Source organism: Ambystoma mexicanum, chromosome 13, assembly GCF_040938575.1.
Source record: "Ambystoma mexicanum isolate Mex_15411 chromosome 13, UKY_AmexF1_1, whole genome shotgun sequence".
NCBI lineage: Eukaryota > Metazoa > Chordata > Amphibia > Caudata > Ambystomatidae > Ambystoma > Ambystoma mexicanum.
Genome location: NC_090938.1, coordinates 561,354,354 through 561,379,687, shown reverse-complemented (window position 1 = coordinate 561,379,687; position 25,334 = coordinate 561,354,354). Strand labels below are relative to the sequence as shown.

The 25,334-nt window shown below is 47.8% G+C and overlaps 1 protein-coding gene across 3 annotated transcripts in view; it reads left to right on the top strand.

The window, feature by feature from the left end:
* ITGA3 (integrin subunit alpha 3) overlaps positions 1–25,334 on the top strand; it is a 469,598-nt gene that overhangs the window by 397,298 nt on the left and 46,966 nt on the right. For all 3 annotated transcript variants that reach the window (XM_069634365.1, XM_069634363.1, XM_069634364.1), the window contains 2 exons: positions 21,838–22,000; positions 22,844–22,912. In XM_069634365.1, coding sequence (XP_069490466.1) covers positions 21,838–22,000; positions 22,844–22,912 — 232 coding nt within the window. The remainder of the gene's footprint in view (positions 1–21,837; positions 22,001–22,843; positions 22,913–25,334) is intronic.

Here is a 25,334-nt window from a genome sequence, read left to right as displayed (position 1 = left end):
AGGTGTAGACGGCTGCACCACCTTTTGCATTCAATTACGTTGTCTTCCAGTGGTTCATTTCTTCTGAGTGTAGAGATGGTGATTTAAGACCTGCCTTCCTAATTTGCTTCCATGGCTATTCATGGTTTTCTCAGCTTTTAAAATATTTTCACAGTAAAAGCCAATCATGAAAGACCCCCCCCCCATTGGCGCTCTGCACCTTCTTATACACTCAGGCAATCCATTGAGGTTTAGGTTGAAACATTCAAACGTCACAAGCCATTTATCCTACATGACTTCGGTTTCTGGGACTTGGCAACCTTCTTGGCGCTAGGCTACCTGGTAGCTATGTGCGATTCATGGGGTCTCGTACCCATTTGAAATGGGCATAGCATGCTTTGTTTTCTACCAAACGCTGCAAGATATCTGTTTTTTATATATCTGGAGACTGTCCCTTGGTGGTGGTGGTGCGTGGTATAAATCAACAAAACCTCTCACATTGAAGGAATAAAGTCTTCTAAGAACCATTGCGAAAGTGTACAGGTTTTAGTGAAAAATACACCTTAAAGTTTCTACGGGGGAAGAAAAACTTGGGCTAACAAAAGATGATGAAATCTGAGAATGGGAAAACAACTGGAACATGGTGGGGGGAAAAATGTCTTGTAAAGTTCTCATGGCCATTTTAGGAGTGCACATTTCGGACAGCCACCTGGCCTTCATACGCTGTTATGTTATTTGGCTTCATACTAAGGAGTGCTGCATCCGCCATGGTCTCAAAAAAGGCCAATTATCAACGGAAGCTCTGCGCTGGCAGGGCCTAACCTCTAAAGGTGGCTTTGTGCTGTACACATTCTGTAGGGGATGGCCCCAACGCAATTGGTGGGAGGCTGGTGTAGGTGGGCACCGCAGTACACTGTTTTTTTACATTTGAATACTCCCGCCGTTTACCTGCCACCAGCAACCCCCGCTTACCTGAGCTCTGGATCACCCTGGGTGCATCTCTGCAGGAAATGGACGTGGGTAGAAAGGCAACTACACGCAAGGAACGGCAGACCAAGAAAGGCTGGTGTACATGGGGTTCCTTTTCGTTATCATTTATGATGCATAGATACTTCCTTTCACCCCAATACACCTTTAAAATAAAAAAATATATAGAAAGCGGGAATCGGGAGAGACTATATGCAAACTCTACAAATATCCCAAAGCAGCCGCACTAACTAAAAAAGTGTTCCTTAACACTAAAGAGTCATTTTAAAATATTAAGCCGGGTCCTTCTAAGAGCTCTTCTAAAGGGATCTTTTACAACTATATACAGAAAGGTTTACTTGGGAGGCCTCCTGGTCAAGGCTCTCTGAAGGTCTTTTCTGCTACAGGGCTGTGGTTCTGATGCTCGTGGGGGGGCAGAGAGGGCCACAGCAGCAGTTTGTGGGGGAGGACCAACGTTCTAGTATAGTGGGCTGTGTATGTTGGGGGCAGCCCAGCACGTTAGCAGCAGTGTAGGGGAGTTCCCGTAGTAATTACTGGCCAGGTGTGTGTGTCCCAGGAGCTGGTCGGGGGTTATAAATAGCTTTGAAATGCACACACTGTTCAAGGAAACGCATAGTAAAGTTACTGCAGGAGATCGATCTGGGGCTTGCCAATTTGTCCAGAGTCAAATGCTGCGCATATTCTGCCATCTAGCTTTTCGTTGAGAGTATTGCAGGTTGTTTTCCTTGAGACATGAGGAAGTAGCCTTCGATAGCGGTGTGCCCGTTAGACTACCCTTTTCTACATGTGTCTGCCATTTTGGGGAATCGGGCACACACCCATAAAAGAAAACATGGCACCAAACGAACAATGCCACTGATCCGCAGCAAGGAACAACTACGGTGGCCGTCCTGCTTTTCGCGGGATTGTCCCGCATTTAGGGACTCTGTCCCGCCATTTGCAGAGTGGCTGTGCGGGACGCAGGTTGTCCCGACTTTGTCAGGACAACCTGCATCCATCCCAGCCACCCTGCGAATTGAAGTGGGCATTTACACAGCACGGCGCTGCTGCTTTCTTTCCCCGGCGGCTTTGCAGCCCCAGCTCCTTTAGAGCCTGCAAGTCGAGCTGTAACGTTCGACACCTGGCTTTATTCAAATGCTAATGCTTTGTTCCTGGGTCATGATGGTCATATTTGCAGTTAAAAAACGTGACCATCACCTCCCAAGGACAAACCATTTGCATTTCAATTAAGCCTGGCGTCAGCGTTACAGCTCGACCTGCAGGCTCTAAAGGAGCCATTAAAAAAATGCAAATTAAAAAGGGGCGGGCCAAACGTGAATGATGTTGTGACGTCATCGCCGCCTTGTGGGCAAGTGTCCCGCAAAATACTATCAAAGAGTTGGCCACCCTAGGAACAACATTGAATACCAATACTACAAACGGAATACCCCGCACTTAATCTTAAGTCTGCAGGAAGGCGCTGTCATGAGCCGGATGTTTTCCACTTAATAGACTACATATAGATGGGGTTGCCACCTTTGTTAGACGCAAATCCTGGACTTTAAGCCCTGCTCATATCTTGTAAGCCACGCCCCTTTTATAGACCTAGAATTTCAAATCTAGTTCAATAGCAAGAGAATAGAAGAACATCCTGTTTTCAGTTATTGTTTTAGTGTACTTATTGTATTTTTTTAACAGAATTTTAATTAGATTTTCCAGTGTATAAAACCAAGAAACCAGCAGTAATAAACAGTCCAGTAAGGCACCTCATAAATTCATTAAACAGTAATCGGCCCTCCCCCAGTATCAATTAATAAACCCAGTTCATTATCCACCTTAAAATCACGTAAGCATCATATAAGGGTACATTCAAAAAGTAATTTGCCAGCAACCATGAATTCTAACATAGATTTCCACATTGCCGATTATTCGTGGTTCAATGCATTCCCCAAATCTACAGCAATCCCCTTACAGAGTCATTGAACCCATAGCAGCGTCTCTAGAGAGAGGGAGTATTAAGAAGACGCCAGAAAAAGAATGACAAGACAGAAAAAAAGACACACATCGTCAGTTACGGGAAGTGGATGAGGGCTACGATATGCTCGTCAAGGCTTTAGAAAATGCTTCAATAACATTGGCTGAAAAAACATTTGCTCTTTGTCCCGCACAAAGTCCAGAAATTGTCGCCAGATGTGCGTAAATCTCAGCATTTTCCCATCTAACATAGCCAAAGCTTTTCTAAGCCTAATAGTACCCACACTTTCACCCACCAATAGGCGATATGGGGCCCCTCTATGGACTTCCAGAATTGGGCTCTTGTGATCCGAGCCGCTATGAGGAGAGTAGAAAGCAGGGCCGCTCTGTTACCAGACATCGGGAAGGAACCGTCATCCGGGGAGTCCACTAGCACCAATACCAACGGGTCCATAGATAGCAAAACCCCAGTAATCTCTTTAATTTTAGAGCGCACCTCTAGCCAGAAGGATTGTATAACAGAACATTGCCACCACATATGCGCCAGATCACCTTTCTCTCCACAGCCGTGCCAACATGTGTCCGGATAGTCCGGGTTCATTGCATGCAATCTACATGGGGGCAGATGCCATCAATAAAATAATTTGATGGCATTCTCCTTCACAATCGTGCATCAGGAGTTGGTTTGGGCTCCAAGACATATCCTTTGCCAGGATTCTCAACTCCCGCCTTTAGGGGAGCTTCTCCCCAGGAGGAATCATCTCTAAAAGGTTATAACAGGCTGGGCCTCTATGAGCCCGCTGGCCTTCTAGTATTTTTAATTCCAATCCAGTCGGGTCTCTGTCCGCAGCTTGGCGTGTGACCCTACTAGTTATCCAGTGGCGCAACTGAATGTATCGAAAGCCTTCAGCTTCAGATAGATTAAATTTCTCCTTACATTCAGCAAAGGTCAACGGTTCCTGATCTCTATACAAGTCCCTCAGGTGTACTGGTTCAACGGGCTCCCAGTTGCGGAACGCGCCACTCATCAGGCCCGGTGCAAAGGCTGGGTTCCAAGAGACAGGGGAGAGGGGCCCAAGGCCCGATTTGATCTCACTTTGAGCACATGCCTTATCCCAACACTGTAGCATGGAGTTGGTGGTGGCCAAAAGCACACGCTTGGAGGTCCGGGCTTCTCTAGGGAGGAACGGCAGCTGCATCAATGGAAATGGGGACACTGCCTGCTCGATATCTAGCCATTTGGGGGCCTCCAAAGGGTTCGCTCGGCTCAGCATGGCAGCAACCTTTGCTGCCCTGTTGTAAAGCTCACCTGATTCCCACAGAGGCGATGGTCCCGGCTGAACTGTTAGTCTCTTCAATTGGGAAGCGTAGAGCTCGGATGACTCTCTGGACTTGGCTTCCTCTTATTGACTGTCTGGCTTGCAGGGTAAGGTTTCTGCAGGCGGAAGAAAAAAGGGTTAATGACCGTTTGACTGGACTTCCTCCTCACTAATCGCCAACTCTCCGAAAGTCCAATGTCCTGGTGAGCTCTCACCTTAAGCGTATAAATGCTGGGCTCTCCATCCTGCAACTTATGCAGGGCTGCGTGGGTTCCAGTTACGTCACTGGAGGTCCTCAAAGTCTTTTGTGGCCTTAGAAGTGGCACAGGTGCTGAGATGCCAAAAGGTGATGCCGCCGTTACTGCACGAGCGGATGCCAGTAGGTATAAAGAGTTTATAGTCTTGAAGAGATGGGCACCTTTAATGAAGTCTTTGCATTGTCTTTTTCAGGTGCCTGGATGCTGAGGGCGTGGTCACTGAGAGCACGACACGTGCGGTTGTACGTAGGTATGGGAATTTCAATGACACCTCAATAATGTCCCTTGTTTTCTGTTTTCAGGTCTTGAGATGTTGCGGGCGTTGTTCGTCCGTTGCCGTTGCACGTGCGAAGTACGTGAGTATAATGATCTGTGACCTTATTATAGCACCTCTAACAATGTTCTTTTCTTATTTGCAGGTGTCGGGACCTTGCGGGCGTTTTCCCAGTCGCGGATGCACGTGGGGAAACACGTAAGTGTTAGGCTTTCTTGCGGTCTTTAATGGCACTTAAATAATGTCTTTTCTTGTTTTCAGGTGCTGGGCTGCTGCGGTTGAAGAGATCGTAATCCGCGCACAAAAGCAGGTAAGAAAAGTAAATGCGGCCGTCTTCACCTGATTCCTACTTAACAATGTTCTTTGTCTTTACAGGTGCCGTTAGGCTGCTGAAGAGAAGGCCGCGAAGTATCCGTGAAAGCACAGATGGATCAGGTAAGCGAGCGCGGCTGCGAACGTGTTGCAACTTGCTAACCGTATGTTTCTTTTGCTTGCAGGTTCTGCCGGTGTCTGGATTCCTGGATGGTAAGTATAGTTCTCGTGTCTTTCTTCCACATATTGCTGAGCTGAAGCTGGAGATGTCACTGGAATGCTGGAGCTGACTCGGTGAGCGTCCTGCTGCAGATGCAGAATAACGCGAAGCACGTTTTCCCAATCGGGTGTGGTTTAAATAGTGTTGGAGTGATTCGGTGTCTTCTTCCTCAGCCTCGCCCAGGTAAAAGAGTTCCTGTGTTCCAGAGTTAAGGAGTGGCACCAGCCCCACCCAGGTAAGAAAGTAGTCCCAGTTCAGGGAATAGTTCCTCCCAGCAGAAGGCTGGGGACTTCATCCTGCATGCAGCATGGTCTGCTACAGGTAGGTCCACCCAAGCACCTTTGCAAGAATTATGAGCCCGGCGCCGGGACTGAGGTTCCTTATGAGCCTGGCGCCAGAGGCCCCAATAGGGGTTTGCTGGAGCCGGGGACGAGGGTTGTGAGCCTGCTTCCGGGGATGCTGGGCTTGACTTGGCTTCTCGGGAGCAGTGCTCATGACAGCACCCCCCCCCCACCCCCTTCTCAAGGCCCCCTCCCAAACTTGTCTTCCCAGGAGGTTTTGGCCTATTGGGAAAAGTTCGGTGGAATTTTCTGACTAGACGAGGAGCATGGACGTGGTCAATGGGTTCCCATGATCGTTCTTGAGGTCCGTAACCCTTCCAGTCGATCAGATAGTATAATTTTGATTTGATGATCTTGGAGTCCAGGATGTTTTTAACCTCAAATTCAGGTTCTCCATTTACTTGAATAGGCTCTGGAGGTTTATTCAGTCTGGTTCCAGGTTGCATAGGTTTTAGTAGAGATACGTGAAACACCGGATGTATTTTCATGTGGGATGGCAAACCCAATTTGACAGCCACTGGGTTTATTATGGCTGTAATTGGATATGGTCCCAGATATTTTGGGTTGAAGGTGTGAGGTCCTTTAAGTGATAAATGTTTGGTGGATAACCAAACTTGATCTCCAAACTGGTATTGAGGGGCGTCTCTTCGGTGTTGGTCAGCTCCCCTTTTGTACCGTTCTTTAGCCTGTTGTAGGTGGATTGTCGCTTCTTTGAAAGTTTGAGTGATAGCATTGTGAAGTTGATCCACGGCAGGCGTTCCAAGATCTTGGGGCGGGTCGAGATTGGAGGTTCGAGGATGAATCCCATATAAAATGTAAAAGGGACTTTTTCCGGTTCCTGAATGGATCGAGTTGTTGTAAGCATATTCGGCTATCCAAAGGATATCTTTCCAATTACTTTCCGATTGCTGTAGCATGCAACGTAAATATTGTTCCAGAGTTTGGTTTGTCCTCTCAGTTTGTCCGTCGGTCTGGGGATGATGGCTGGTTGAAAGTCTCACATCGATTTGAGCTAAACGACAGCAACTTCGCCAAAAGTGAGAGATAAACCGGCTCCCCCTATCTGAGATCAAAACCAAAGGGAAGCCGTGCAATCTTACAATATTTTCAAGGAATTCCCATGCTAGAACTGAAGCTGAAGGTAAGCCCTTTAGTGGAACGAAGTGGGCCATTTTAGAAAACAAATCTACAATTACTAGAATAGTGTTGTATCCGGAACAGGAGGGTAAATCGGTGATGAAGTCCATGGAGAGGGTATGCCAGGGATGTGGCGGGATGTCTAGCGGATGCAGGAGACCCGCTGGTCTTTCCTTCTGACCTTTGTTTTGGGCACACACACCACAGGACATCACAAACTCCTTTATGTCTTTTCTCCATGACGGCCACCAGAAGTGTCTCTTGACTTTTTCCGAGGTTTTGGCAATGCCTGGGTGCCCCTCCATCAAGGAATCATGGTAGCAAGAGATTACCTGTTTTTGTAAATCGGCATGTGGTAGATAGTCGTCCCTGAAAATAAGGCAGGTCTTTTTTTATGATGAAGTCCTTTCCCTTCAGTTGCCAGTTTTGTAAGTCCGAAGGGGTCACAAGTTGTTTAACTTTTGCTTCGATATCTTCGATGGATTGTGAAGAAATCAGGCCCAGGATTCTCTGTTCTGGAATTATTGGCACAGGTTCAGGATTGACAATATTATCTCCCATTCCAATCCGGGAAAGGGCATCCGCTTTGCCATTTTTGTTGCCGGGGCGATAAGTAATTACAAAGTCAAATTCGGCAAAGAAAAGTGCCCAGCGAAGCTGTCTGGAGGACTGTGCTTTGGTGGTTTTCAGGTATTGTAGGTTTCGATGATCGGTGATTACCGTGACAGTGTGTTTGGCAGCAAGGAGATAGTGCCGCCAGGCCTTGAAAGCGGACTTAATTGCTAAAAGCTCTTTATCTGTGATGGTGTAGTTAATTTCTGGCGCCGAGAACTTGCGAGACCAGAATGCCACGGGGTGCAATTGGTTAGTTTCCGGATCTCTCTGTGATAGAACCGCCCCCATTGCTAAGCTGGAGGCGTCGGTCTCAACGATGTAAGGGAGGTCTGGGCGTGGGTGTTTCAGTATGGGTGCTGAGGTGAACTTGGCTTTTTGCTCTTGAAAGGCCTGTTCTGCTTCTGTTGACCACTCGAAATGTTTGTTTTTTCTTAAGAGGGCGGTGATGGGCTGCACCACTCGTGAAAACTCTGGAATAAACCTGCGGTAAAAGTTGGCGAAACCTAACATGCTTTGGACACCTTTCATGGAAGTAGGTGATGGCCACTTGATGATAGCGTCCACCTTTCTCGAGTCCATGTGGACACCTTTGGTTGTCAGAATAAAGCCTAGAAATTCGACCTCCGTGACGTGAAAAACACATTTTTCGAGCTTAGCAAAAAGCTTATGTTGGCGGAGTTTTTCAAGGACGGCTCTAACATGTTTCCGATGATCTGCTTCTGAAGATGAGTACACAAGGATGTCATCTATGTAGACGACTACGCAAACATCTATGAGTTCTCTGAGGACATCATTCATAAAATACTGAAAAGCGGCTGGTGCATTGCATAGTCCGAAGGGCATCACTTGGTATTCAAATAGTCCATACTTGGTGCGAAATGCCGTCTTCCATTCGTCGCCTTCTTTAATCCGTACCAAGTGGTAGGCTCCCCAGAGATCTAGCTTTGTATAAATGCAGGCGTTCTTAACTTGGTCAAGGAGTTCCGGGATCAGAGGTAGGGGCTATCTGTTCTTTACCGTTATCTTTTTCAGGGCACGATAATCAATACAGGTTCTAAGGTCACCTTCTTTTTTAGGTACGAAGAACAGAGCTGAGGATGCAGGAGACTTTGATGGGCGGATAAATCCATTGGCCAGGTACTGGTCCAGATACTGTCGCAAATGAAGATTTTCAGGCTCGGTAAGGGCGTAAATTCTACTACAAGGGGGAGTGGCTCTGGGTTTCAGGTCTATTTGACAGTCTTAAGATCTGTGGGGAGGCAGGGTATTAGCCTGTTCCTTCTGAAAGACATCTTGGAATTCTTGATACTCTGGAGGCAATTGCGGTCCTTCGGATGTTGCTACCGCTAGGCCAATACTGGGTCGAGGATAACAAGTAGGTGCACACTCTGGGAACTGTATCGTCTTTGCTCGCCAATCAATTTGAGGATTTTGTTTCTCCAACAAAGGGATCCCCAGAATTATTTGGAACTGAGGGGCCTTGATCACATCGAACACGATTACCTCCGATGTCCATCTTGGCCTAATAACGTCACTTCTGTGGTGGTATGGGTTACCGGTCCGGAGGCTATTTCCGTACCATCCACTGTGGTAATGACGTCTTTAATTACCTTAGGACAAAAGGGTAGGTTCATCCTGGAAGCCATCTCGCGGTCTACATAATTTCCAATCGCTCCGCTATCAATGTATGCTTTAATGGCATGCAAACGATCCGGTCGTTCTGGATTTATGAGGACCATTGACATTATGAAGTGCGAGGTCAAAGAACTGGTTTTTACGCTCGGCAAGTGGACCTCTACACTTGTCGGGCGAGGTCGTTTCCCGGCTCGGGCTTTTCGGGATTCTTATCAGAAGCTCCCACTGTCTTCTTCGGAGGTTTCACCGGGCAATCTCGGAGGAAATGTCCTGAATTTCCACAATAGAGACATAGCTGCAATTGTCGTCTCCTGTCGCGTTCTTTCTGGGTTAGGGGACCCTTTACGACCCCTATTTGCATAGGTTCTACGGCTTCAACTCCTTTGGTGTGAGTTAGTGGCTTAGAGAATACTCGAGTTTCGAACCTGGAGCGGTCTGCCTTTCTGTTTTGCAGTCTGTGATCCAATTGGACCACTAAATCAATGTACTGTGAACAATCTTGAGGGGGATTCACGACCTGGGCTAGGACGTCTTTGAGTTCACCACGCAAACCCCTGTGGAAAAGCGTGATCCTCTTGTCCTCGGGCCATCTGGTTTCTACGATTAGTCTGTTAAATGACGCAATATAAGCCAGAAGATCCTGATTGCCCTGCCGTAGGGAAAGGGGTTCGTTGTCCAGGGCCTGCCCCTGTGAATGTCTTGCGAAAAGTCTTTCCATATTGGCCTGGAAGGCCTGGAAATTGCGAAGAATCGGGTCATCCTGTGTAACCAGAGCGATCGACCAATCAGCGGCGCTGCCACTAAGTTACAAAAGCACAAAGGCTACTTTAGTCTGATCAGTCGGAAAAGCAGCTGGTCTACAAAGAAAGTGCAATCGGCACTGTTTTATGAACACTGCAAACCTCTTAGGGTCACCAGAGAAGCGTTCGGGCGGAGCCAAAGGCACATTTCCGGGCAGATTGATTTGAACAGGATTGGCTGAAGCCGCCGGGGTATAGGTCCCTCCTGAATTAGGTAGAGGGGTTTGCCCCGCTTGTGTTTGTAATAACTGTCTGGCGAGGTCATCAGTTCGTCCTTTGGACATAATCAATTCCCTCCTCAGGGCATTCGTTTCCTGGCGGGCAGCATGTACTTCAGCTCTTAATTCCCCTAGTAACTGGGCCAGTTGATCAGTGTCGGAAGTTTCCATAGCGCCTGGGTAGGAGGTTATTGGAGGGCTTCGCGTTCTGTAACGCTCACCTGATTCCCACGGAGGCGCTGGTCCCGGCTGAACTGTTATAGTCTCTTCAATTGAGAAGCGTAGAGCTCGGATGACTCTCTGGACTGGGCTTCCTCTTATTGACCGTCTGGCTTGCAGGGTAAGGTTTCTGCAGGCGGAAGAAAAAAGGGTTAATGACCGTTTGACTGGACTTCCTCCTCACTAATCGCCAACTCTCCGAAAGTCCAATGTCCTGGTGAGCTCTCACCTTAGGCGTATAAATGCTGGGCTCTCCATCCTGCGACTTATGCAGGAGTGCGTGGGTTCCAGTTACGTCACTGGAGGTCCTCAGTCTTTTGTGGCCTTAGAAGTGGCACGGGTGCTGAGATGTCAAAAGGTGATGCCGCCGTTACTGCACGAGCGGATGCCAGTAGGTATAAAGAGTTTATAGTCTTGAAGAGATGGGCACCTTTAATGAAGTCTTTGCATTGTCTTTTTCAGGTGCCTGGATGCTGAGGGCGTGGTCACTGAGAGCACGACACGTGCGGTTGTACGTAGTTATGGGAATTTCAATGACACCTCAATAATGTCCCTTGTTTTCTGTTTTCAGGTCTTGAGATGTTGCGGGCGTTGTTCGTCTGTTGCCGTTGCACGTGCGAAGTACGTGAGTATAATGATCTGTGACCTTATTATAGCACCTCTAACAATGTTCTTTTCTTATTTGCAGGTGTCGGGACCTTGCGGGCGTTTTCCCAGTCGCGGATGCACGTGGGGAAACACGTAAGTGTTAGGCTTTCTTGCAGTCTTTAATGGCACTTAAATAATGTCTTTTCTTGTTTTCAGGTGCCGGGCTGCTGCGGTTGAAGAGATCGTAATCCGCGCACAAAAGCAGGTAAGAAAAGTAAATGCGGCCGCCTTCACCCGATTCCTACTTAACAATGTTCTTTGTCTTTACAGGTGCCGTAAGGCTGCTGAAGAGAAGGCCGCAAAGTATCCGTGAAAGCACAGATGGATCAGGTAAGCGAGCGCGGCTGCGAACGTGTTGCAACTTGCTAACCTTGTGTTTCTTTTGCTTGCAGGTTCTGCCGGTGTCTGGATTCCTGGATGGTAAGTATAGTTCTCGTGTCTTTCTTCCACAGGTTGCTGAGCTGAAGCTGGAGATGTCACTGGAATGCTGGAGCTGACTCGGTGAGCGTCCTGCTGCAGATGCAGAATAACGCGAAGCACGTTTTCCCAATCGGGTGTGGTTTAAATAGTGTTGGAGTGATTGGGTGTCTTCTTCCTCAGCCTCGCCCAGGTAAAAGAGTTCCTGTGTTCCAGAGCTAAGGAGTGGCACCAGCCCCACCCAGGTAAGAAAGTAGTCCCAGTTCAGGGAATAGTTCCTCCCAGCAGAAGGCTGGGGACTTCATCCTGCCAGCATTTGCAAAGGTGAGTATGCAGCATGGTCTGCTACAGGTAGGTCCACCCAAGCACCTTTGCAAGAATTATGAGCCCGGCGCCCCTGGCGCCGGGACTGAGGTTCCTTATGAGCCTGGCGCCAGGACATGGTCCAAAGGGCCCCAATAGGGGTTTGCTGGAGCCGGGGACGAGGGTTGTGAGCCTGCTTCCGGGGATGCTGGGCTTGACTTGGCTTCTCGGGAGCAGTGCTCATGACACCTGTAGTATCTCTGAGTTGAGGGCAATCCCAGGCCTCCCAGTGGTTTTCCCCGGGTGATGTGTTTAAGAGGTATTCTAGGCTTTCTCGCTTTCCAGACAAAACGACTCAGTGCTTTCTGCATCTCATTAAGGTCCACTCCGGGATCCGCACTGGAAGGGCTTGGAAGACACATAAGCATTTCGGGAGCAAAGTCATCTTGAGCGCTCTAATCCGACCCAACCAGGATATTTCTTGAGATTCATACTGTAAGAGCCAATCCTTCGCTTCCCTCAGTAAGGCAGGGATATTGGCCTTGAAGAGTCCCAAATAAAACAAAGTTCATTTTATACCCAGATAAGGGATTTCAGTCGTAGACCATGGAATGGGAAACTGTGTTTGAATGGTCGCCATCTCGCTGGGGATCTCTGTCAAAGCCAATCCAATAGATTTGGATGGGTTTACCTGAAATCCTGAGAGATCAGCAAAACAGGACAAGAGGTTCATTAACGGTGGAATAGACTTATTAATATCTTTTAGGAAGCAAAGCAAATCATCTGCATATAAAGCTAGTTTATGGCATTTCCCTACGTATTCGAAGCCCAATATCTCGGGGTGAAGTCTAATTTGCTGGGCTAAGGGTTCTAGAGCTAAAGCAAATACTAACGGGGACAGGGGACACCCTTGCCTCGTCCCCTTGCCGAAGGTAATCAGCGAGGTCCTTTGTGTGTTCACCCTAATTCTTGTTGAAGGGAATTGGAAATTTGATAGTATTAATTAGGACCAAACCCATATCCATCTCGACCCAGCCGCAGCTTGTCCCAAGACATGCTGTCAAAAGCCCTATGGGCATCAAAAGATAGAATGGCCCGCCGGATGTTATCTTGCGCTGAGTGATTACAGATAAATCCTGTCTGGTCTCTCTCAACCGGAGTCGGGAGTATCTCGCTCAGCCTTCCTGCTATAGTCCTACTTAATAGCTTTGCGTCCATATTTAATAACACAATCGGACGATAGGATATAAATTCCGACGGGTCTTTCCCTGGTTTCAATATCAAGATGGTTGCAGATTCTGCCATAGATTTAGATACCGAGCCCGCAGGCCAAATAGCATTAAATAGTTTAGTCAGGTAAGGTGCCAAAACAGTGCCAAAGGTTTTATAGAACCTGTTTGTGAGACCATCTGGGCATGGGGCCTTCCCAGACGGAAGGGAACGGATCGCAAGCTAAGTTTCCTTAAGTGTGATAGGTTCCTCTAAGCGGTCCAGTGCTTCCCGAGTCACCCGGGGCAGCTGCGCTTCCTGTACGAATTCCTGGGCTAATTTCAGGTCTGTCTGAAATGGAGCCGAGTGCTCCCTAAAAAAACTTTCTATAATTTGGAGTTTCCCTTCCTCTGAGTTGATCGATTTCCCATTGGCATCTTTCAGAGAGTCAATGTGATTTTGCCCTGCCTGCCTTTTCAACTTGGCTACTAACAGCCGATTGGCCTTATTCCCTTTTGAATAATAAATTGCTTGGTTCTCATAATGCCATATGCCGCCTGACTCGTGATGGGCTTCTAGGGCTTTGCGGGCCATTCGCACATCTCTAAGCAGACGCCGGAAGCATCTCCTTTTGTACAGCTCCTCCTTCTCTCGCAGTACCTCTTCCAAACGAACCTGCACCTGTCCCCTCATTTCCCGCCTGGCCACTGTTTGCGCTGTAAGATGACCCCTAATTACCGCCTTCCCAGCATCCCAAACCATGAGATAATCCACCTCCCCATTGTCATTTTCAGAAAAGTAACAAACTATGGGTTCAGAGATACTATCTCGGAACTGAGGGTCACTTAACAAAAGTTCATTCATTCGCCATGGTCTCGTAGAAGGCGGAGTTGCCTGAAAAGGCGCCATTGTCAAAAACTGGGGCATGATCAGACAGAGCTTGCGGGAGGATTTCTACATCTATTAACTGGGAACCAATTTGTCTGAAAAGAGGAACATATCCAGTCTAGAAAGGCCTCCATGTGCCGCAGAACAAAAAGTATAATCCTGCTCCTGATGAGAGAATCGCCACGCCTCAATAAGTGAGTGTTCGCGGAACAGAGAAGTGAGCGCTAGAAAGTTCTTCTTATCTGCAGCAGAGGGGGGCAGGGTCTTATCCACTAAAGGGTTAACCACAGTGTTAAAGTCCCCCGCTATCATGAGATCACCCTTGGCATGTTCGTATAAGTTTCGACACAGAGGCAAAAAACACCTCATGTTGGGAGTTAGGCGCATATAGCGAGACCAAAGTTACTTTCTGCCCCCGTACCTCAGCTACCAGCATAACATGTATCCCATCCCCGTCCCGCAGCACCTTTTGCACCTTCAGGGGGACATCCCTTTGCAATAGGATAGCCACTCCTCGTTTCTTTGAGCCAGCAGAAGCGCAATATCTAGTGGGATAAGACTTATCATTAAGCCGTAACTCATCTCTCTGCAGGAGGTGAGTTTCCTGAAGAAACAAGAGGTCAGGATTAAGAGTAGTTAATCTGTGAAATAGAGCTTTCCGCTTTAGGGGGGAATTTAAACCTTGTACATTCAAGGTGATGCAGCTAAAATTCAGTCCCATCTTTCAGTTCACACAGATTCCTCTGCTTATCCCTAAAAACAGTCGACCCCAAAGAGGCGCCACCCCCCTCGATCATCTCCCCTCATGCTTCCCTGCAAAGCAACCCATTCAAGTAGAGAACAATCTCTAGGTAGTAGAGCGACCCAGAGGATATACATGAGCCCTTCCTCTCTCCTCAAAAGCGCACTCCCACTGGCAATATGATACAAGCGACCAAAATAACATATCCAATAGAAGAGATAAAACCATTTTAACACAGAGTAAGCAAAATAAGTAGATATATCAAAAGGAGTGACAACAATAAACACAGAGCAAGAGGCCACATCTGCCTTCACAGAACACTGTAACATCGCACTCAGAGATAACGTGGACGCAATTCATGTCTGGGCGCCCAGTCAAGCACACTCGGGCACATCTTGAACACAACTCAACACCCAACGCTTAACATTTAACCATAGTAACCTAAAACTTGACTCTCTGTTCACAGCTCCCCAGGAGGCAGAGAATCTCAGGCATTTTGAGCACCCAATGTAGCCAGACTTGTTTTATGAACAACAAGAATACAAAAACCTTTCGCATCTGTCTAGCGATTAGGGCCAAGAAACTATAGACCTCAGGAGCCTTGTATTAGAGACATTTCATCATATCAGAAGGGGTCCACATTCCCAGTATCCTTCCCTGGGGAGCCTCCCCGCCCAGCCCCTGGGTTTCCTCTTCATGTCTTTTGGCATGGGGCTAACTGACAATTCCCTTGAAGCCCCATGACCCCGACCATCGCCACCAGCATCAGGGTCCGCCATCAGTTCCCTTGCTTCGTCTTCTGAGCCTATAGCATTGGATCGGTTGTGCATTTCGAAAAGGATCATGCAAGGGAATCCCCTACGGTAACTGACCTAAGCCTGCAGCCAGGCTGTAACTCTCTGGACGCGTTTACGATTCACTAGCGTGTATGGTGACAGGTCTTGGAAGAAAGTAATTATAGAACCCCTGAAATTGACTGGCTCTGCTTTTCTAGCTGCTGCCATTATTGCCTCTTTTTGACCGAAGAAATTAACCCTAGAGAGAACATCAGGGAGGAGATTCTGTCTCTGTTGGAGGGAAGAGTAGACCCGATGGGTCCTGTCCAGAGTCAAGTCCTCCGAGTCTCCAAGGGACAACAATGATTTGAAAAGAGCCTGTACATAGTCGGGAAGGTCTTGATCAGGAATTTGTCTTGGGATGCCACGTAGATGGATATTGTTCCTTCTTGAGCAGTTTTCTAAGTCAGCTTGTTTGGTTCCCAATTCCTTCAGCTGCTCCTCAATGATCCTGACTCTCCCTGCAAGCTCCTCGTTCTCATGCGTTTGCTCACATGCCAAATTCTCTAGATCATTGACTCTGGTCTCCAGCCCTGAGTCCATGTCGGCAATGGAGCGGGCTAGAGAATCTTTAGATGATTTTATTTCCAGCTTTATTTCCTGGGTGATATCCTGTTTGAGTTTTTAGCATTTCCTCAAAGCCCAGCATGGATAAAAAGGACTCCGGGGAGAAGTCCGCCCCCTGCGGGGCATGGACATCTGCTTTGGTGGTCTGCATATTTTGTGTGGCAGGCGAAGAAGGAGCCAAATACGCTGTAATTTCACTCCCCTTGTGTTTATGACCAGATATGGGCATTATCTGGGAGGACAAATGGGAAGTTATCTCACTCCGGCCTTCCAAAGCCTGCAGAGCGTAGTCTACTCAGTGGAGCGATCAATAATGCCCACCTAAATACAGAAATAGAATGTCTTTCCGAAGCCAGCAAGAAGCGCAAGACCAGGAATGGCAACCTCCAAGATTGGAACAGCACACAGGCGTGACCAGGAACACCTGTCGCCTTGTCCCTGCTATACCAGCCTCCAGTTGATTCAGATAAGTGATTCAGTGAGGCAAGGGAACATAGCCCATATAAGATTATCAGTCCCATTCACCTGTTCCCGCCAGCTTCTCACCCAGCCAACTAACGTGTGCCTCAATAGAGCACAGCAGCCCCCGCATCTCCTCTCCAAGACCAGCCGAATCGCCCCTGTAGACGCTCCACCTGCGCCGTTAGTTTCTTCCAAGCAGAGCGAGGCCTCAAACTCCGCTCCACAGAGGCCGCACTCATCCCACATGGCCTCTCACTGCTACCGCCTCAAGCACCGGGACATCGGGGTAAGTACACCCCAGGGGGTTAGGGGGGGTCCGGCACCTGCAAATCTTCCCAATTGCTTCCAGCCAGAGAGCCCCCTCCCCGCCCCCTGCCTCCAAATGCTTTTAATAGTGGAGCCATCCGCAAGGGCCCCTTTTTACGCAGGACCAGATATCTCTCCACTGCAGGCGCTCCGCCTGGCTGGGTGAGGCGATGAGCCCCACTCCAGTGCCCGTGAAGCCGCGCTCCTCCCATGGCCCCACACCGCCGACAAAGACGCTCCGGGGTGGGGGGTCCGGCGACTGCAAATGCTCCCAAACAATTCAGATCAGGGAGCCCATCCCCCTCCGCATCTTACCTCCGCCGATCGCTGCTCTCTCTGCCACCTCCAGGGGCCAGCCGCCACATCTCCTGCACACCGGTGTTCCCAGCATCAGAAGGGACTCCGGCGCCACCACGAGGTCTCCAATCCCTCCGCCTCCCCCGCTCCAACAAACTTTAGCCTCGGGTGTGTGTCCTAGCCTCGGGTGTGTGTTTAGAAATGTTGCAATCCTTTAAAAGACTGCAAAATCAGCAGTTTTGCAAAAAACATCCACAAAATCAGCCTTTTTTGAAAACACTGAAAACTTTAGTTTTTTACAAAAATGACAATTTTTAACCCAATAAAATCTGCATTTTAAAAAAGATTCAAAACTAGTCACCATATGAGGAGAGCAGATAGCCAGCGCGGGTGTGGTGGGCCAGAAAGGCAAGAACGAGCACTGTGCCAGAGGGGGAGTGATGGGCTAGAAAGCAGAGAGGGGGTGTAGGCCAGAAAGGGAAGGGTGGACAAAAGAGAGAAGCCAGAAGAAGGTGGCAAGCTGCAGAATGGGAGAAAGGATTGGGAAGAGCACGATAGACTGGGAGAAAAGCTGTGAGATTGAGAAGTACTGAGAAAGAATGAGACTGCAGTCTTTAGGAGGAACTGCAGAGCATAATGTGTGAGTTGAGAGCATGATTGGGAGTTTAGCTGGGACTAGGTATTGTGATTATGGCTTTGAAGGTGACGGAGCAAGTAAGTATGGGCATGATTGGCAAGATCGTGGAACTTATTCCAGAGGCATTAAAGTAGCAACTGGATGGAGGATGCTTTGTGGGGCCTAGACAAATGGGCTCCCTTTATACATGCAATGAATGCTCGGCCATCTTGTGTGTGGCAATCTGCAGGTTCTCTCCTCTTGCGTAATGAAGTCTTACAGTCCTCCGCACTGGCGAGATACCACCGCTGTCCGGTGGCATGTTATGTTGACTTATCCTGCGCACAGCTACCATCCAAAGGCAGTCTCCAGGCGCTGTATATCCAGCTGAATCTTTAAAAGGAATACCAGAAGGGTGGCCACACTGCAAGACCTCTAAAATAAACCGACCAATGCAATAAGCCGGGCATAGAAAGGCCTCACTAAGCAAGGGGCAATAACCTGCAGTGCAGGATTGATTTGTACAGTGCATTTGCACCGGAAGTGGAATGCTACCTTTGCTGCAGCCCTTTCACTGCCTGGGAATGCAACTAAGACGTGTTTTTATTTGTTTGCAATTACAGGACCAGTCACAACCCTCATTCGCCATAGCCATATCTAAAGTAGGCCTTGCCTCCATTAAGTATGCAGGAACAGCCAGAAAGTAGTGTCCCCTCCGTAGTTACTACTAAATCCCATCGCTTCGCTCTTCATCATGAAGTGCTGGGTCTTTTATTAATGCAATGTCGGTTGCAGAACCCCCACATGGTCCCAAAGTGGGCAATTGAAATATTCAAAAACTGTCTCGAGACGTTATTTATGGATACCATTTGGACTACCTTTCTACGAGTTCCTAACTGATTCTACCTTGTGAAAAAGGGATCTATTTTAGGAAAGCCGTATCCTGGCTCTGTTACCTCCTTCGTCAGAGCAGCGGAGAGGGGTAGGTTAATTTCTCAGAAAGACACCTGGATGACAGGAGGCATTACATTATACCTCGTGTAGCGAAAGTATATACAGTATGTCCCGGGAGGATATTGGAAGCAACACAAGTTCGATCCCCGGGTCGCACGCTTACAAACCTCTAGGTGTTTAAGCACGTTGTAAATACGCACCTAACACAAAAACAATTACGCAACTAAAAAACAAACAATTCTTGTAACAGCCCCTAGATGCCCACGGGCTGTGTGAGCGCTTTAAAAATGCTAAATAAATGCAGATTCATATTTCTCTTAATCGGTAAGCTCTGAGAAGCGCTGTGGGGATGTTACCTGGCTATTTCTATTGGGTTTTAAAGCATTATTGGCCACGTTTGGGAGCTGCCAGCCCTGCAGTCGGTGCCTATGTGGCTCCTCCCCCAGAAGCCTGCCTAATGACCCCTGGAAGGCCCAATGATGCAAGAAGAAGAAAACGATTGGGTGGATAATGTCCATCACGTGTCCAAATTTCCCCCAATCTCCATTCTTGATCCTTCGTTGTTGCTCTATGGAGGCTTGATGACGTCAGCACATTATTTGTCTATATTGATATCAACACATCTTCCTGAGATTTCAGAAAGAAAGTTACTGATTGCAGATACTCTAGGTCAGATGCTTTGTAAAATGACACCCTCCGCTTTCCTTGTAGCTCTCCAGCACCCTGTGAACTCTACATATCTGTGACGGACTACGTCTGGTACGCTGAACTCCGGGAATATTAAAGAGATTACTTCAGGCCAAACCTTGCCTGTCCACGGGGACATTTTGTGGGTCCCACTGGCCTGTACACGTGTGGGTACACTTTTACCAACACTTTTACTTTTTCTGGTCCCTAGGATTTTGTCTCATTTGACAGGTGGAGCTGGAGAGCAGGTCAGCTGTAATACAACCTTCTGCTCATCCGGGTTGGAAAAGTTGAAAATTACAGAGGGGACCTTCTGCACCAAAGTGTGAGCAGAACCGTTTCCTCTAGTGCTTATTACCTTTATTAATACAAATGTGTTTACAGGGAAACGGAAGTCCCTGACGGTCTCCTGTAGGTACTGGCAACTCACTGAACCCTCCCACCCCCTTTTGCCATGTCTCGTTGTGGAGAAAAAGGAAACACGGCAATGGCTTCCACAGCATCTTCTTCCCGGAGTGTGCTCTCGCCCACCCACAAATTCACTGTAGGCCTGGCCACACACCTGAGCCGGATCCCCACACCTCGATACCTGATCATTCTGCTGTCTGCAGACTCCCCAAGAACCTGTCGGATGTCCGCGCATGGCAAGTGTGTAACCAGATCTAGGGTCACATATAAGTGGAATGCCGCTTGTGAGGCCACGTTTAGCTGCACAGGTGGGATTTACTTGGAATAGTGGATGCAGCTGTCCAGGGTCTGGTCTTTACAGAAAAATCAAGGGTCCTCGCTCATGCAGCCACTGTGCATGGCAGAAAGACGACAGTGATTCTCTGCACTCATGTAGGGATGCTCAGGAAGAAGCCCTGTGTGCAATGAGTATTCGCTCTTTCAGAATCTTATGCACTGCCTTACAGATCAGGGGTGTATCAGGCCCATTTTACTCCCTAAAATAGGCAAATGCTCCCAAAAAATAAAAATGGGGAGTGAAAATACTCCGGCAATGGACACGCTTGTGCCCCTGCTTCCACCCAGACAGATCCATGCGTGTGTTTGGACCACTAGTTAATGTAGTACTACAGGAAGAAACTACTATAATTATGGAAGAGGGTACATTTATCTTTTAATGTGCATGAATAACTTGATGCAAAGAAGTATTTCTCACAAAAATATTTCTGTTTTACAGTTGAACATATTTTTACTTGTTTATAAAATACTCCCATTGGGGATGGGACTCATTACTCCCTAAAAATCATTTTACTCCCAACTTTCAAAAATTAGAAAGTAAAATGCTCCTATTTCAGTATCTTATATGGAGCACTGCGTATGCAGGATGTCCGTCGCGAGTAGCCATCTTGCAGAAGTGTGTCGCATGTTTGTAGTGAATTCCACCCTACAATGAGAAAAGGGGCCTTAGTGCCCTCCCAAGTGGCAAAAGAGACAAAGTTGTGAACCTATGGACGATACCCATGGGGAACTACGCACCCTGCTCCAGATGGCTCCACGCAAAGACACTGCAGTGTCCAAATAAGCAGGTCAAAATACGTCTCTCTGTATCCTCAGATGGTCTTGTAATCGCATGAAAACGGGAATTTTGTATGGCACCCGGGGCACAAGGACAACTCTGAACATCCTTAAACTAAGAGTGGGATCAACAAGTTATACCATTTGATAAATGGGCGTGGGGGTATTTCCAAATCCTCTGTCTGATGTCGTGGGTGGGGGTCGGGGGAATTCCTGAACTCATGTGAAATCAGTGTGGGAAACTGAAAGAAGAGGTGCTACCTGTGGGGGCCCTGTGCATGCCGCTCACATTGGGAGCAGTGTGTACATGTAACAGTGTAGCACCTTTGTGGTAATTTTGCACAGTGTGAGCAGCGTGTGGGTGTTAGTGTTTATCCATAACTTTGCTATTTTTAGTTAAATGTACGTGTCTGTGTGTAGCTCATCTGTGCATGTCTTGGGAAGTATGAGCAATGCATAGGTCGGGTACGGGAAGCAGTGTGTGGATGGCGCAGTGTCTCCATGTCTGACGGTGCAAGTAATGTTCAGGTGTCACAGTATGGAAACATTGTGTTGGAAATGTTAGAGCGCCACCATGTACCTCTTCCAGTTATGACTTCAGCAATTTGAGACGTGTAGGTGTGAAGACTAGTGTCACCCTATCTATGTCTCGGACAGGGAGAGAAGGTTAAGGTTTGTCCAACTCCATGCCTCAAGGTTAGATCCATGTCGGATTTTCAGGATATCCTTCATTAATATTAATTAGAAAAATGTGCATACAATGATTCTAAATGTATGCACATGTTTCCTCATAAATATTCATGTGGGATATCCTGAAACCCCATCAGGTTTCCAGCCCTCGAGGCCAACCCTGCATGGTGTGCACAGTGTGCATGTAGTTGAGACTGTGTAACCAGTGACCTGTGTCTGCCTCTCACAGGTTGAAATAATGTGCAGGCTGGGCACAATGTTACTATGTGGTCAAGGCCAAGCTCCAGGGTTCCCAGTCTAGCTAGCACATGGCTGTTCTATGACCTGATGAGCAGGTCTGGTGTCACTGCTTGGAACGGAACTGGACTGTCTCTAGCAGTTCCCCTGACGTAAAGATGATATTGACATCCAGTGTCTGGCTCTTGCAGGGTCAATGGCGTCCAGGTCCTACAGTATCAGCCTAATTCGAAAATCCAACTCAACATGATGGTCACGAATCTTCAGACCACGGCCACGAATGGCGAGGATGCCCACGAGGCGCTCCTGAACATCACGGTCCCTCCAATGCTGCTCTTCTCCTCTGTGCGTCCGGTAAGACTCTCCATTATACTCGCTGTACATCAAATCCTCTGGTGTGACATCAACGACGTGTACACCCTGTGACATCATGGACCTTGTGTGACACCACCTAGCACCCCACTAAGGCGTGAGGAATAGTTGTACACATTTCACACATTGGTGCCAATTCGCTGACCTTCAGGTGAGACTTTGCCCCACATTTTTAGCTGCCAACATTAAAGTTTAGTCTTGTCCTGTCCCTCTTTACTCAGGATCCCACTTTCTCCTTGTTTCCTTCCCTCCTTCTCTTCTCTCTCCTTTCTATTTATCTTGATTTCACTCTCTCTCTTTCCTTCCACCATGACCTGTGGCTTTATCTACATTTCATATTGTTAACCTCTGTAATTCCCGGCTCCTTTTTCTTTTCTTCATGTGTCCCAAGTTCCCTCTTTTTCACCTTTCTTTGTTTACTTGTTTTTCTTTCCTGCTCAGACCCTGGGTGGGATTCAGGGACCTTCCCCCTTAGAAACGCAGATGAAATGCGTGGACATCAATCTAGTCCAGGGACATGTAGGGCCGATCCCGTGGCCAGAAAGCCGAGCGGTGGCGATGGCACCCTGAATGTTTGGGGGGCCTTGTTAGGATGGAGGGGGACACCATGGTGCTTCTTGAGTTGCTGATGTCCTCATTGTGTCATTAAGCGATCAGAACAAGGGGCTCCTTACACCTGTTTTAGTGTGACGGTGACGGTGGCAGTGCATGTTAGCCCTTTAACGTGTCTTGTGGGATGATGTGGGGGCCTGCTTTCGCTGCCACTCTTTTCATAGGATGGAGCAGATAATTGATCTTTTTCCCCATTGTTTTGTGTTTCTTCAGAGTGGTTCTTGTGTCTATGACGGGACGGTGCTGTGTGAGCTGGGAAACCCGTTCAAGAGGAACCAGAAGGTTAGAGCTTTGTGTAGTGGTATCATGATTTCATTCACCCCCACAAGGGCTGAAGGGGTTAATATGGGATTCACCGGCGCATGATCAGTTGACATCTCCACGTGTGAACACTGAAAACTCTCGATTTCTGCACTCCACTGCCCACTGCTATCAAGATCTGTTTTGTGGTGAAGGGAAATACCAAGTCACGTGTGTGCAGGGGTGTTGCTAGGTCTGGGAAAGATCCGGGGCTACACTAATGTCTGGTCTCGTGGCTAGCTAGCCTTTTGGTTGTACAACCTGAGATTCTATCTGGGGCTACAACCAAAAGACCTGGGGTCATAATCCCCTAAACCCACCCCCCCAGCAACTCCTGTACATGTGTGCCTGTAGGTTTGGCACACAGATCACCTGTTCTCGTTTAGCAGCGCTCTCTGCCAGTGGTCGAAGTGCATGAAAAGAAGTAGTGGAAAGGTGTTCCCTGTTGGCCTGCTCCCGCTCCCCACAAACCCCGTCGCCACGCTGCCTCCCAAGCGCAGTACAACCCCGCCAAACAAAGGCGCCTGCTGTGTAAGGGGACGTTCTGTGCAGTGCACTGAAGTGCAAGTTTCAACTCCTTACTACACTTTTATTTGAAAACGAAACCATTCCTGAACGGTTTATAAAATTATAAAAACAATGAAATGTTATTAAAAAGAAGCAGAGGAGCACCGCTCCTGCCCACTGCACAGGCTCCTTAGATAAAAAAAAAATAGTAAAGGGCATATTTAAATCAATCCGGAGGGGGGACAGGGGGTAAAAAAAGGAGGGCAAATTCTCAAAGCTTTTTTTTTGCCACCCAGAAAAGTTGTGCTGTAGTCCAATAGTGTTTAAATGTGTGCTTCGTGCATGCGCTCATTGAAATGCCCCTTTTCACTGCCATTCCGCGCGAGCACAAATCAGGTGGCAATTATGCGCATTCTAATGGGCATCCTTTATAAAGATAAATGGGATGCGCTTTAAAATGTGCAGAAAACAGACATTCCCAGACACTTGGTTGGGGCAGGTGAGGGGGATATGCATTGTATCTATGAGTTCTACCTGGCCTTCTCATGCTATTTTTTTTTTTAATTTATTTATTTTTTTTAATAGAAGAGAAGTGGTATGAAACACTGATGTAACACTTACAATTCTATTCCTCAAACAGGCGCAGAATTTTTTGTGTTGGTCCTTGAAGGGTAACTTCACTGTAAAATGGGCTCCTGGCAGTCGCAGGAACAAGGACCAAAGCTAGATAGCTGTCGGTGAGGGCTGCACACCGTAAATACCAAACATGGTTAAATCATAGTGCCTCATTACGAGTCCGGCGGTAGCCGTGCTGGAAAAACCGTCAGGCTGCCGCCGGACCGGTAATATAATTCCGCCTCCGTGATTAATTCTGGAGGCGGAATTCTGTAAATCCTCATGGGGATGGGGACCATGGAAACACTGATTCCGTCTATGACAGAGCCGGTGTTTCCATTTCTGCCTGCAGACGGGTGATGTTACTCCCGCCAGGTCAGACCTGGCGGGAGTGACACCTCCCGCCTGCAGGACTCGGAATCAGCCCGTCTGGAATCAACGGTGGCGGCGTTGTTTCCAGACCGGTTGACTTGTAATGAGACCCATAGTGTAATTAGTTGTTCTTTGACACTCTCTGTGAATGCTATTCAAACACATTTAAAGAAAACGCTAAGTTGTGATCATTTTTAATAACTCCAAATAATAAGATGCCTTTTAGGTCTGGTGTACGGAAGGCATGGTAGCAATAGTAAGACACACAAGTGACCACAGTTCAAGGGTGTTTATTGAGCTTCAACAAGGGTGTGATAAATGCCCATCTAACCCTAAATCTACAGATGGGTGGAAGCTACGACCACATATAATAATGCAGGCCTAGTGGAGTCTCGTCAAAAGGAAAGGGCCTATGCTAAAAAACATATTGCCAATCCTTACCGTTAAATACAAATAGTGTGGGGCAGTGTTCATGAAAAAGAAAGAAGTGTTCACAAAATGATATGTCAGGATGTTCAAGCCATTGGCCTCTCTTCCCCACATTTTCAGCACGGGACAAGGCAGTTCACTCGGACAAAGCACAGACTCTGGCTTCTTCGGCTCGAGGATACAGTTCCATTACCAGCATCAGGGCCTTCTGTGCCAAAGTCCCTTTACTTATCAAAGTCTCTTGATTCAGAGGGCCTGATGTACCAAAACAAAATACAAAGTTCTTTTCCTCTTTGAATACTCAATTCAGTTGATTCACCCTGAATCCCCTCAGCTGGGCTCAGATCCCCTTTTTACAATGTTCAGAGAATATCCATGATCCCCCTCAACCATGCTCAGACCCTTCCTCTTACACAATTAGTCTCCCCCAGCCGGGCTCGGACCAATTTTTGTTCACATTAAACTATCGAAGACTTTCGAA